General features: G+C 38.3%; 2 protein-coding genes across 3 annotated transcripts; both read left to right on the top strand.

Moving 5' to 3' along the window:
• The first annotated feature begins 1517 nt into the window (after window positions 1-1517).
• LOC131835299 (olfactory receptor 4F15-like) lies at window positions 1518-5618 on the top strand. The gene is made up of 2 exons (XM_059179654.1): window positions 1518-2421; window positions 5617-5618. Coding segments are annotated over exons 1-2 (906 nt in total).
• An 8337-nt stretch (window positions 5619-13955) lies between these two features.
• On the top strand, window positions 13956-15060 carry LOC131835298 (olfactory receptor 4F6). 2 transcript variants are annotated; one of them, XM_059179652.1, is made up of 2 exons: window positions 13956-13989; window positions 14132-15060. In XM_059179652.1, the coding sequence occupies exons 1-2, from the start codon at window positions 13956-13958 to the stop codon at window positions 15058-15060; spliced, it is 963 nt and encodes a 320-aa protein (XP_059035635.1). The 2 variants fall into 2 exon arrangements, with proteins under 2 accessions (XP_059035635.1, XP_059035636.1); XM_059179653.1 differs by lacking the exon at window positions 13956-13989 and having other exon boundaries at window positions 14107-15060.
• Window positions 15061-15172: the final 112 nt, after the last annotated feature.

Genomic DNA, 15172 nt, shown 5'->3' with positions numbered 1-15172 from the left:
TCATCACCTAGCCACCCTATCTCTCCCCTCCTTCACTCCAGCAACCCTCAATTTGCTTCCCGAGATTAAGAGTCTCTTATGGATTGCCTCCCTCTCTGGATTTGTCTTGTTTCATTTATTCCTCTCCTAAAGGGTTGTGGATATTTTAACAGTTCAGTAAGTCTGCAATGTACTGTAACAATGCATTGTGTTTAGTAGGCATCTAGCAAATGTTTGTTGATTGATTACCAGTGATTATGATAAAGGGCAAAATGAATGATATAGCAAATTTATAATAATATGCTAATTGAGTCATGTAAGTAATGCAAAAGGAATTAGAGAGGAGGGAGATACGAAGAGAGGGATTTCTCCGGGATGTGGGACTTATAACTAACTGCAGATAGGGAAAAGATAGTGAATATGGTAGCAGTCCGATGCAGAAAATACCATCATTATGATGGGCTTCATTACATTCTGAAGTGGCATTCTGTTATAAAATCATTGAAATGTTAGATTACTTAGCATCACTCACCTCAGCCCCTTTATTTTACAAATGATGAAACTGAGTTTAACAATGAGTCATGGAACACTACATCAAAAACTAATGATGTACTATATTGTGAATGACGTCACATAAAATAAAAGTGAGTCAAGCTGTAGAAGGGATGGGAAAAAGAACTTAAGTTCTCATAGAGTTAAGGCTAGGATCTTATCACAGCTTTTCTAATTTCAAGTGCTGTGTTCTTTTTGCCATTCCATGAACCATGAAAAGTAAACATGGTATGGGCAAAGTTCTACAAATACAAATCACATAATTTTTTTTTCTATATCACATTAGCTCAACATGTTTAGATTCTTCAGGGAAGATCTCTCTTCTGGCTTGTTAGAATTTCATTGTATGTTCTCATAGCTCAAGCTCCGTGATCACTTCCACTCCCTGAGCTGTGCTACAATAGCTCAATAACTTCAGAATTTCTACATTATCTTTTTTCTTGAGGAGGAAAAGGTGAATATGATTTGATAAAATGCAAAAACATGGGGCTAAACACAAGAGAACATTAATGAGACTGATAGCATTGCATGTAGAAGGCAATCAAAGGGGTAAGGAAAACAAAGATCATCATAAATTGCCTTAGTTTTCAGGAACTCCATGAGTAGGAGTAACAAACTCTGAGGGAAAAAATCAATGAACTCATTTCCATTTCTTCTTTGTTCTCTCATGTTATTCCAGGGCATTCCTGATCTGCCTCTTACAACTCTTTTGACTTAGTGGATTTTGCTTAATCTTCTTTTATCAAAACTGAGGGAATTTTAAGGAGATTAGGGAGTTAGAAATAGCACTTTTTAGCAATGAGTTACTGCCCATTTTCTGCAATTACAGTGTAGGGGTTATATTAGATGTGTTTGGACTTTGTGAAGTAAGGTAATGTTTTTTCTTTATGATCTGAAACTCTTGCAATCAGTGACTCCCATGAAGTTGATTTTCTCTTTACTCTTTCTTGCAGGTAAAATTTGTGTCACCTCTGCTTGCAGAGCTAATGGATGGAGCCAACGAGTCTGTGGTATCTGAGTTTGTGTTCCTGGGACTCTCCAATTCATGGGAGGTCCAGCTTCTCCTATTTCTCTTTTCCACTGTGTTCTACATGGCAAGCCTACTGGGAAATCTCCTCATTGTGTTCTCTGTGAGCACTGACCATACCTTGCACTCTCCTATGTACTTCCTGCTGGCCAACCTCTCCTTTCTTGATGTGGGAGTTTGCTCTATTGCAGCTCCCAAAATGATTTATGACCTTTTCAGAAAACGCAAAGCCATCTCTTTTGGAGGTTGTATATCTCAGATCTTCTTTATTCATGCTATTGGGGGCACAGAAATGGTGCTGCTCATTGCCATGGCCTTTGACAGATATGTTGCCATTTGTAAGCCTCTCCACTACCTGACCATCATGAGCCCACGAATGTGCATTTTGATTCTGGCTGCAGCCTGGGTCCTTGGCCTTATCCACTCAGTGGCCCAATTGGCGTTTGTTGTAGACTTGCCCTTCTGTGGTCCTAATGTACTGGACAGCTTTTATTGTGACCTTCCTCAACTCATTAAACTTGCTTGCACGGAGACCAATAGACTGGAGTTCATGGTCACAGCCAATAGTGGACTCATCTCTGTGGGTTCCTTCTTTATACTGATTATTTCTTACATCATCATTCTGGCCACAGTTTGGAAACACTCTTCAGGTGGGTTATCCAAGGCCCTCTCTACTTTGTCAGCTCATGTCACTGTGGTGGTTTTATTCTTTGGACCATTAATCTTCTTCTACACCTGGCCCTTCCCCTCATCACACTTGGATAAATTTCTTGCTATCTTTGATGCAGTTCTCACCCCTTTTCTGAATCCGGTCATCTACACATTCAGGAACAAGGAGATGAAGGCAGCAATGAAGAAACTTTGTTATCAGCTTGTAAGTTACAGGAAGATGTAGTAAATACTTAAAAAAAATTAGCTCTACACTCAATAACAACAGAAAAAATAAAGTGATTGAAGTTTTAGGTCTCTATTAATTTCATGTACTAGGTTACATTTAGGCATTTACCATGTTACCCTTGTATTTCTAGTACCCTAACAAATGATAAAGGGAGCTAATTTTGGGACTTCTGTGTTTCAGACCCTGCGGTGGATGTTTTATGTACATTATTTTATTTAATATTTATGAAAACTCAGTGTAGTGAGTATTTTTTATCTTGATTTGGGGGGGTAATTAAGAAATGCTTCCTGTTCATCCCTCTGTAATTACTAAGGAAAATATGTCAAACCAAAGTTATCACCACCTTAATCCACTATTTCCAATTGTCTTTCCCCTCGAAAGGTGCCAAACAGAGAACGTGTTCAATAATTTCATGCTGGAAATTGAGCACATTATTCTTTTTCACTGTTATACTTTCCCTGCTTTGAACTGGCTAACATCCTTTACTTAAACTATCAAACTGCCATAATGCCAATTGGTTTTACTTTTCTTTTTCCTCTAAGGTATCAGTTTGTTTCCTACTAACCCATTTCTTTGGTTACCTAGAAATCTGTTCATTACATAGTGGAATTGTGGAATTTTAGAACTGGAATTTGAGATCATTTGTTCCAACTTATTTATTTTATGGATATAATAGACACAGAGATGTTAAATGATAGATTCAAGGTGAAAATCAGATCTCCACACTTTCTCCCCCCAAAGTTATTGAGGAATAATTGTCAAATATAATTGTATACATTTAAAGTGTACAATGTGGTAATTTGATATATACATACACTGTGAAGTTATTACCAAGATCAAGATAATTAACACATCTAATACCTCACATAGTGAACTCTTTTCTCTTCAATTTAGATTAAAAAAAAATCTAGGCTCACTTATTAATTTGGATTCTTGAGCTTTTCATTAATAAACAATTCCTCTGGCCTGATATTTTTGACCTTGATGATAGCAGAAGTAATACAACTGACATCATGACTCTCTTCATTGGTATCAGTTTTGTATGATTATTTGTTGTTTCCAAGTTCTTTATTTGCAGGCTAACAAGAAGTTTCTCATTATTTTACAACTGTATAATTACCTCATCACTCACCCATGGTCTCATTCATGGCTTTTATTTATATCAATTACTAAAAATTAATAATTAAACAGTATTCCCCCCTCTGTATTGCTTTTTTTACTCTAATGAACACTCTAAAGGGTGTTTACCATAACTTTTCTTATTGGTACCAAGGATTGGAAGTAATCTTATGTAAGCTTCAAGAATCTCATGAGTGACTATTACTGCATTCCTTTTTCTGTTTCTGTTAGGGGGTCATGGTTTCTAAGACTGAACAGCTCAGGCACTTTAGAACTTTTGGGACCCAAAGATAATATAGGCTAGAGACAAATCTTTCTGATCTTTAAATGAACTAAAGTGTTGATTTAGAAATTAATAACTATGATAAATTATATTAATGCCTACTTATTTTATTTTTATTTATTTTTTATTTTTAATTTTTTTTTAAAGATTGTGTTTATTTATTTGACAGACAGAGATCACAGGTAGGCAGAGAGGCAGGCACAGAGAGAGGAGGAAGCATGCCCCCTGCCGAGCAGAGAGCCCAATGCGGGCTCCATCCCAGGACCCTGAGATCATGACCTGAGCCCAAGGCAGAGAGGCTTAACCCACTGAGCCACCCAGGCACCCCTAATGCCTACTTATTTTAAATATTCTTTTAAAATACCACATATATACTCGTATTCCTGTTAGTTAGCAGTTTTTGGTAGATCTTTGTAATGAATCTATCTTTGTTTTTAAAGACGTTACTTGTTTAACCAAGAAAGAGAAAGAGAGTGAGCATGAGCAGTGGGGAGGGGCAGAGAAGCAGGCTCCCCACTGAGCAGGGAGTCTGCCATGGGGCTAGATTCCAGGACCCTGGGATCATGTCCTGAGCCAATGGCAGATGCTTAATCACTGAGCCACCCAGGTGCCCCTGAATCTATCTTCTTAAACCACCGACAGGTTTCAGACTTCTTTTATTTTCAGTTTACCAATTTTTTTTTTAAAATAGGTTTTATTTTAATTCCAGTTAGTTAGCATACAGTGTTACATTAGTTTCAGACTTTATTCAGGAAGTTATTTCATTCTTCTATCTTCATTCTTTTTCTGACGTTATTTGGGACTTATTTGTAAAAAAATATATTTATTAGGATAATTACATGTTAAGACCTTAGCTTAACCAAGTAAGAGATATTTCTTTTTGGCACAATTAGCCTTTGGTTGATAATTGTTATATGTATGAAATTGTTCCTTTTCCCCTCTTGATAAGTTTTGTTTATACTTCTTTTTCTCCTCATGACCTCAAAGAGTACTTAAAAATATTATGTATTTCTTTGACTTTCTATTTGATAAATGGAAACTTAGATGTGCAATCACTCCAAATAAAATTCAGTACAGATTTATCATCATTTTGGTTGCTCTTAACTGTGTCATTTACAAACTTAGTTGAAATTGTCATAGCTCCTCTGTCCTCCAAAAGGATTCTTACCAGCTTTTTAAAGCCCATGCATCATTTTGTCCAACTATCACCACCTCCACTGTCACCAACATATATTGAGCATTTATGTGGCAGGTACTCTTTTAAAGTTGTTAACATACACTAATTCATTTAATGCTCACAGCAACGAGGTAGGTAATATTATCATTCTTATTTTATAGATGATTTAACTGAGGCACAGAAAGATACACTAACTTGCCCAGGGACAAAGGGGTGGTAAGTGGTAGAGTTTGGTTGCAAAACCATACAACTTCTACTCCAGTATCCCTGCTCTTAATCACCACCCAACCAAGTTGGTGGGTGTCTCTTACCTGTCCTTCTAAAATCTGAACATATTTTTCTCTCTCTACTTAATAACACAAAATAAATGTAAAACATGCATTGATTCAATAAAATATGTTATTGTTTCCTGTCTTTTAAACCTATCATTCAAAAATATCGATCTATTTACTATTCAAAGGGACTGAGATTCAGAGGTAATTTATATAAAAAATAACTTTATAAGTCCCTTTTACTCATACAAAATTATGCATGAGGGGAGGGCACTGCATCTTCTACTCCTTGGAGATAGTCCACAACAGAGTCATATTATCTGAGGAAAAAACTGAAGCCTGAGTACACACCTCCTGGGGTTACTTTATTCTTCTAGAACCAGGCATTTTGCAGTAGTCCAGGCAGAGGATGAGGCAATTTTAATAAGACTGTTCTATTAAAGGCTGGAAATGACTTAACAAATGATAAATTGCTTACTAATTCAATACCATTAGGCTCCTCCAAAGTACTTGAACAAGAACATAAAGAAAAAAAAATGAACACTAAACTTCAAGCACAGCTCTTTCTGGTATACACAAAGCTTCTTTTCTTAGTTAACTAGTATGAGGTTATTTTGAGGTGGTTTCTGCATCACATTAGTAAGTATCAAATAAAACGTGTCTATATTTTAACAGTTAGTGGACAGGGATTTATTTTTATTTATTTTTTCCCATCTTTATTAAGGTATGATGACAAATAAAAATCGTACACATTAAGTTGTACAATGTGATGGTTTGATCTATGTATACATTGTGAAATGGTTACCTCCCAATCAGTAATTAACATATCCATCACCTCACATAGTTAATGCCTCCTCCACTCCTTTTTATGTGAGAACATCTGAAATCTACTCTTAGGAAATTTCAAATATACATTATTATTAATAATAGTTACCATGGTGTACATTATGTCTAAGGAACTTATTCATTTAACAACTGAAAGCTTATACTCTAACAAATATCTCCCTTTCACCACACCTCCCAGCCCCTAGTAACAACCATTCTATTCTCTGGTACTCTTACTTATTTTTTTAGATTCTGTATATAAGGGAGATCATGGAATACTTGTCTTTCTGTGTTATAGTGGACATGGGATTGTGGATATCTTTTTGAGATAGTGATTTTTATTTCATTTGGATATATATCCAGGAGTGGGATTTGCTAGATCATATGGTAGTTCTATTTTTAATTTTTTGAGGGATCTCCATACTATTTTCCTGGGGATTATACTGTATATCTTCCTACCACCAGTGTCCAAGGGCTCCCTCTCTTTCCACATTCTTGCCAACACTTGTTATCTTTTGACTTTTTGGTAATAGTTGTCCTAGTAGGTGTGCGATAATATCTTGTTGTGGTTTTAATTTGCATTTCCTGGATGGTTAGTGATTTTGAGCATCTTTTCATATACCTGTTGGCCATTTTAATGTTTTTGGAGAAATATCTGTTAAGGCCCTTTGCTCATTTTAATCAGATTATTATTATTTTGCCATGCAGTTGTATGAGTTATTTGCATATTCTGGATATTAACCCTTTATCAGATATATCATTTGTAAATATTTCTGTCATTCTGTAGGGTACCTTTTTACTGTATTGATTGTTTCCCTTGCTGTGGAGAGTTTCTGAGTTTGATTCATTCCTACTTTTTTACTTTTGATTTTGTGGCTGTGCTTTTGGTGTCAAATAAAAAAAATCATCTCTCAGAACAGTGTCAAGGAGATTTTCCCTGTTTTTTCCAGGAGTTTAACAATTTCAGGTCTTATGTTTAAATGTTTAAAGCCCTTAATTCACTTTGAGTTGATTTTGTAAATGGTGTAAGCTATTCATTCTCTTGCGCGTGGGTATCCACTTTTCCCAACACCATTTATTGCAGAGACTATCTCTAGGTGAAGGGAAAGAGATTCATTAATTTCATAAACCTACGCTTGAATATCTTTCGCTTGGTAAAAAGACAATGTTTGGTTTAAGTAAAATATTTATCTAGGCATCCAACATTTTATGTCTACACATGCTCTTCAATAAGCAGGCACACAATCAAGTTAAAAAAGTAAAAATGAGATAGTTGAAACACCAGGTGCAGGCCTTGCTGAGTATGAATGTGTCATATTTACCACAACATTCCAAGTCTCATTTCTTTGACCTGCTTCTGAAGCCGAAATTAAATCTCTTCCTGGGTTCTCCCTGCTAACTGTTTTCTCAAGAGTACTTGGTGGGAAGATTCTCCTACAAGCACAGACTGCATTCTGTTGGCCAGGCCGTAACCATTCTCTGCTTCAGGGACAGAGGCCAATGTGGCATACAGTCCTTTGCTTAGGTCATTGCCCACCCCTCCCAAAAGGCTGATGGCCAGTTGCCCACAAGCTGTTGTCTGAACCTCTGGAGGACTGCCCTGGACTGTTGGTCTTGCCTTACTTTATGCTGTTCCTCAGAGCCTCTTCTGTGAAGGAATTCCCACAGAAGAGATCTGGGCTCTAGTATCACAGGTCTTTTCTTTGTTTCACAGCCCTATCATACCCAGAGAGCACAGGGACATGGTGGAGAGGCTGGTCATGTATACGCTAGCTCTGTGCCTGGGATTACTGCCTGCTCTAACAACAGGACTTGCTTGCTTAGTTTTGCCTACTTTACCAGATATTTTTTGCTTTCATAATGACTTTCTCTCAGATGCATTCAATTGCCCTCTTTAGGACAACTCAAACTCATCATCCAGTTCTTACATGTTGATGGCGAGAAATTTCTATCCCACAGACACTCTAGGCTCCTTTCCAATCAAGTAAAATGGCTGTGTCTCTGCCTCAGTGTTCTTGAATATTCTTCGACCATTAGGAGGCTGGTCTGTTCTGTACACAGGAAACTCTAGAAAGTCATGTGGCTTAACCTAGTCTCATATATAGTATCAGGATATAAACTCATTAAGACATTGTAATTAATTATTCTAAACCAGTTAAATTGAAAACAAATACAGGAATGGGAGAGAGCTGCTGAGTTAATTACTTTGAGTTAGTATTATTTGAAGCAAAAGCACCATGAAACTCTATAGGACACATACCAGTTCCTTCTATTAAGATTAACTGAGACTTAGCCAATCAACACAACTCACAATGAGTAGATAGGGAGCCTCTAGTTAATTGAAGAACATGGTTACAATATTTTACACCTTCTCTTGTCAAGCAGTAGAGTCTATTTCCCAAACTGAAATCTGGCCTGGTCTCCTGCCTTGCTTTGACCAGTGGGATGTGGCAAAGACGATATTGCATGAATTCCGGAACTGAGGCATAGTTTGCTTTGCACCTTTTACCTTTGTTGTCTTGCAATGTTCCTACCACCCTGGAAGGAAATTGTGCAAGACTACTGAATAATAAAAGACCCCTTGGAGAGAGAGGCCCAGCGCCTTGACATGTGAATGAGGCCACCCTTAAACCCCCAGTCCCAAGCTGCCAGATAACTGATACCTTATGAGAGAAGCCAGGTGAGATCAGCGTGAGACCTGACCAGCTGAGCTCAGTGGTAACAGCAGAGTCAGGAGCAGGTGAATGTCCTTGCCTTAAGCTACTTTGTCGTACAGAAATAGGTAAGTGACAGAGTGCTCTATGTAATTATAGTTTATCAGCGGCCACATCACTGACCCTCTGCATACTTTTGATGTAAAGACAGACAATATAACTGGAGGAGATTTTCTGTTTTGTTGATGTTTCTTTTTAAGAAGCTGACCTATGAGAGATTAAACCGCTAGTGATTTGCCTCACCCCAACTCCATTATCATTTGGGTTCATCCCCTTGTGTTGCTGTGAGAACACCCTCTTCATCTCTCCATATCACACACATAATAAAGGACTAGCTAACTTTTTATGGAACATCTGCATATCTTATTACCTCTATGTTAGTTATTTTTTCTAATGGGACATAGGTGATGGTCAGTGCCACATTGGAGCCCTGCATTACCTCCTCTTTCTCTCTCTCTTCCTGCCTATGGAGATGATTAAGATTATTTTCACTTGTTTGAAGGTGTATATTTTTCATTTAGGCTCCTTTCCTTCTCCTCTCAAGTGACCTATTACAAACTTTTCCCTTTGGTTGCTGTGGCCAAATTTCTGTGGTTCTAGGACACAACTCCCTTGGCTAAACGTACTACAGTGGCAATCCCAGGTCTCTACAGTAATGCTCAAGTAACGTTCCAGTGTTGCTAATTAGCTGTGTTTTCTGCTTGGAGGCATTACACAGGGCTTTTTATGCCAGCTGATAATAACGTTCCAAAGGCAAGAGCTCTGCATTCTGGGGTCATCTGAGTCCATGGTCATTTTGACATGGGTCCAGGTGAGTTAGAGAGGTGGATGCAGTCTTTGATGCAAACGAGAACTTCAAGTGGAAATACACAGAACAGTGAGAAGGGAGATCTAAACAACTAGAAGAAACGAATCAATTCTGTAACTCAACAGGGAGATTATAGCAGATAAACTCACAACCAAAATAGAGAAGACAGCAAGATGAGTGGAGTCAAACTGCCACTTCATGATCTGTATTGGAAGAGTTATTCTAGTGACATTTGCAGAAGTGTCTTGAGTGTTGGACTCCAGAATATAGTAGGAGCAGAATATTTGAGTCCAATGGGAATAAAGCCAGAAGAATGTTGGACAATGCTGAAGAAAGTAGCTTTGCTCTATTATGATTTCCTGGGCCACACACTGGAGGTCCAGGTTGGACCATTCCAGAAAAAGAGGTGTGGTGTAGTGGAGATCCCCTGGATTGTCTAGAAACCAAGAGTCAACCATATGGATTCTGGGTCGACTACTGGCTTGTTCCTTCGCTTGAGTAATGCTGTTTATCCTCCCTACACCTGGGGTTTCCTACTCTAAAATAAACAGATTTTACAATCACTAGCAGTTTCATTCTGGTCCCTGCAAGGACAGTCTTCTACAGGGCTTGCTGCATTGATAGCAGTAGAAACAATCACTCGGACAGCTTGCAGCCCAGTGCGCATTTCTGTACATTTTGTGCTATCCTGTCCTGAGCACTCTTTTATTTATTTATTTATTTGACCGACAGAGATCACAAGTAGGCAGAGAGGCAGGCAGAGAGAGAGAGGGAAGCAGGCTCCCCACTGAGCAGAGAGCCCGATGTGGGGCTCGATCCCAGGACCCCAAGATCATGACCTGAGCCGAAGGCAGCGGCCCATCCCACTGAGCCACCCGGGCGCCCCTGTCATGAGCACTCTTTACACATCTCCGGAGGAGCAAACTAGTGGAGAAACCCATAGGATGATGAGATTGAGAGGTTTCTCCGTGAATTTTATTCTTTTCCAGTAACTCTGATTTAAACTTAACCTGGTGATTAATTTGAGACTCAGGTTCAGAAGGAGAGGACTACCAGTCTTTGAGTGATCTCAACATTGATCTACTTTCAAAATACTCCAGAATCATCATCCTTGCTTGAGTTGGAGGTGAGCCGACATCACTTCTAATTTTTTTGCTGTCTGTGCCTGGCCAGCACAAGAATGAGTAGACCTGAGGAGAGAAGAGAGTCAACTGGTCCCTAGATGATCTCTGAGGAATCTCTAATTTCTTACGTTGTAGGCTTGTGGTGGGGGTGTGGGCAGTGGTCAATGCTGTGTGTTGAACAGTTGTGACATTTGGGACACTACAAAGGTGCCCTGTAATTTAGTTGCTGATCACCACTGATACTGTGTTTTCCTTTTGCAGAAGGAGTTAAGGGGCTAGTTTCACTTGCTCGCATGGAAAAAATCAGATTTAAACTACTATTCTGTCTTTATTTAAAAGTAGAGATTGATAGGAGGTATGGCCCCTAGAGACCTCAAGTTTTCAGTTAGGCAGAAAGTGAAACACTGGCTAGGAAGCTGGGCCACCAATGAGTGTACCATCCTGTTTTCCAGCTTTTTGCCTATATTAGGAATTATCGTGTGTGTGTGTGTGTGTGTGTGTGTGTGTGTGTACATTTCATATATAACATATATAATATATATCATATGTAATATGATATTATATTTTATCTTCCCCAAGTGGGGAAGATAAAATAAGGTCTTGTGTAAAACTAACAAGGGTTTGGGATGGAGTGAAATTTGGAAGCGTTGATGGAATAGCTGTCAGCTTCCGGGAGGGTAATTTAGGATCAATCATTTTCTTGGATGAATTGCATCAGGGAGGAGATACCTGGTGATGATCCCTGTAAAAGGAATCTTTTTCTGAGCTGAATTGCTTTTTATCAATGTGAATATCATTAACACCAGCATCAAGAAAAAGTCTAAAAAGGGTATTTTTTAAACATAGATTTAGAAACCTTTATGTATAGCATTGGAGAATTAGATAGTGGTCTTTGTTAGAGCATTAACAGAATGCTATAATTGTTAATGTGTCTGGTTTTGTCACGAGACTGTAAGAAAAATTTGTCTTTTCCCCATGTATGTAAAGTAAGAGGATCAAAGAGGACTTCATAGAGGAAGGGTTTTTGCAGAGTGGGCAGTTGAAGAACGGGGTGAACTGGAGAGATGTAATGAAGGCCTGGGCACTGCAGACTGAGGGAAAAACGCAGGGGGAAGCCATGGGCTGGAATATTTGAGTGTCTGTGAGGGAGGGGTAAATACCATTTGAGTGTCTGCCCGGGGAAGAGGAGGCTGTTCAGCTAAGAGTGGGAGGGCTAGGAAGGAGTATAGTAACAAAGTTAACAAATATCTTAGGTGTAGCTTTGATCTTTGCTGGAAGATACATCATGAAGTAATCTTTGGAAGATCCAAATCCAGAAGATACAATTGTATAATATATATATATAATATATATATATATAATATATATATATATAATATATATATATATAATATATCATATGTATATGACTTTTTTGTAAAGGTGAAATTGACATGTTTACTGCAAGAATGTAAGTAGGTAAGAGCTTATAAGTGAAAAGCAAAAGATCCCTTTTCCTGCATAATTTTGTACTTCTTAGAGGTAATTATTATTACCTTTTCTTTTTGCATATAAACTGAGGCATTGTTAATCTGTTTTGTAATTTATGTAATTTTATGTATATAATTATTTTTTGGTATAAATATTAGAAAACCAGATAACATGAATGTAAGAAACTGCCCACTTTCCTCCTGTCTATCCTGTTTATGTACATTTAGGTCAACTTTAGCAAAATAAATGGCTACACAGTATTCCATAGATGGGATCTAATAGAAATTATTTAATTAGTTCCTTATTTCTACACATTGAAGTTATTCTCAGGCTTTTGCTTTTATAAGCAGCAATGCTTCAGTAAACATCTTTGTATCTTTTGAAAAAGGATTTTTTTCTTTTATTTTAGAGAGAGTGATGGTGCACATGGCAGGGTGGGGGGCAGAGGGAGAGTGAGAGAGTGTCTTAAACTGACTCTGTGCTGAGCCTGTGGCCCACCTGGAGCTTAATCTCAAGACCCTGTGGTCAGGACCTGAGCCAAAACCAAGAGTGGGCCCCTTAACTCTTTGTATCTTTTTAAAATTGAGGTGTAATTGATATATTATATCAATTCCAGGTGTAGAAGATAATGACTCAATATTTGTATACAGAGAAAAATGATTGCCACAATAAGAACTTTCAAGATTTACTCTCTTAACAATTTACAAATAGCCAATACATTCCTACGGACTTTTAGCCACCATGCTGTGCATTACATCCTCACGACTTACTGATTTTATAATTTTATTTCTTAACTGCCACCACCTATTTCATCCATCCTTTCAACCCCCCTACCCTCTGGCAACCACCAGTCTGTATCTCTTCTTTGTTCACTTCGTTACTGTGCAACACACATATATCCAAATATCTTTTCTGAGAAGTAGAATCACTGAGTCAAAGTATTTGAGCATTGACAATTTTGGAAGGTATTGCCATTTGGTAAATGTTTTATCAGTTTATTCTACCACCACCAGTTATGAGACTATCTGTTTCCTCATTTCCTCTCAAACTCTGAATATTGTCAAGTGTTCAAATCCCTGCCAATGTCATAAGAAAAACTAGTGTCTTGCTGTTTTAGCAAACATTTATTTAATTCAGAATGAGGTTAAGTTTTTTTATATATGTCAAGAGAGCCATGTGCAAAGACTGATATTTTCACTTTTAGTTTTTGACTTCCACTGGCATTTATGACTTATCCTTGTCATTCTGGTCTCACATTCCTTCTTCTCTTGGCCCCTATGCAGAATTCCCTCCACAGAACCCATAACAGTGTCCCTCTCACTAGAACTTATTCTCCTATGGGATGGTGAGTGCCATGCTCTGGCATTCTCTACTCTTTCCTTCTTTTCCCTAAACAACTCATCTTGTCTTGCTAATTTACAGATATGAGAAATTTACAGATCATGTCTTCAAAGAAAACTTATAAAGATTTTCATAGACTTGCCAATGTGGTCATGGATGTGGTAACATTACAGTGCGATATGTCCAAATTATGAAATGTACCATCACTGCATTGTTTCATGTAGTTAGGTAATTTCTGAAAGCCTGTTAATTCAGTCATCTATGAGATATGATTATGAAACAATGCCAGAAAAAATACAACAGAACTACCAATCTAAGTAAGCAAAGGATCCTTATTCTTTGCTTTGCATTGTGGTTATGAAACACATGAAAAAGATATCTGAATTGCTTTGTGACAATGGTCTCCAAGAGCACACATGAGCCTTGGTCTACTTTTCTGACAATGACTGAATCGCCCAAGATTAAGTTCCGTGCCTTTTTCCTACAACAGTTTCTCTTTACTCTCCTCTTTCAGGTGGCATGAGAGGTGTCACTGCTGACAGAGACCATGGATGAAGGCAACCACTCAGTAGTGTTGGAGTTTGTGTTCCTGGGACTCTCCACCTCACCGGAGATCCAGCTCCTTCTCTTCTTCTTTTCCTGTGTGTTCTATGTGGCCAGCCTGATGGGAAACCTCCTCATTGTGCTAACTGTGACCTCTGACCCTCGTTTACAGTCCCCCATGTACTTCCTGCTGGCCAACCTTTCCATCATTGACTTGATATTTTGCTCTTCCACAGCTCCCAAGATGATTTATGATCTTTTAAGAGAGTGCAAAACCATCTCTTTTAGGGGCTGTGTAGTTCAGATCTTCTTCATCCATGCAGTTGGGGGCAGTGAGATGGTGCTGCTCATCGCCATGGCCTTTGACAGATATGTTGCCATATGTAAGCCTCTCCACTACCTGACCATCATGACCCCACGGAGGTGCATTTTATTTCTGGTGGCATCCTGGATCATTGGCCTTATTCATTCAGTGACTCAACTGGCTTTTGTTGTGGACTTGCCTTTCTGTGGGCCTAATGAATTAGACAGCTTTTTTTGTGACCTTCCTCGGTTTATCAAACTTGCTTGCACAGAGACAAACACATTGGGATTCATGGTTACTGCCAATAGTGGTTTTATTTCTGTGGCCTCCTTTTTAATTCTAATAATCTCTTACACCTTTATTTTGGTGACTGTTCAGAAAAAATCTTTGGGGAGTATGTCCAAGGCCCTCTCCACTCTGGCAGCTCATGTCACTGTTGTTGTTTTGTTCTTTGGGCCATTAATTTTCTTCTATGTGTGGCCATTTCCCACATCACATCTGGATAAGTTCCTTGCCATCTTTGATGCAGTTCTTACTCCCTTTCTGAATCCGGTCATCTACACTTTTAGGAATAAGGAGATGAAGGTGGCAATGAGGAGACTATGTTCTCAGTTTGTGAATTAGAGTAAAGTCTTTTAAACATGTGGAAGATTGCATGGTGATGTCGTTCTCTGGACTCTGCTTTTGTAAGAGATTTACAGGTCATGGTTTTCTTGCATTTGTTTATGAGAGCGAG

This window comes from Mustela lutreola, chromosome 7 (assembly GCF_030435805.1).
Source record: "Mustela lutreola isolate mMusLut2 chromosome 7, mMusLut2.pri, whole genome shotgun sequence".
Taxonomy (NCBI): Eukaryota; Metazoa; Chordata; class Mammalia; order Carnivora; family Mustelidae; genus Mustela; species Mustela lutreola.
Note: the sequence above shows the minus strand (reverse complement) of the source record. Positions and strands in the feature narration are given on the sequence as shown.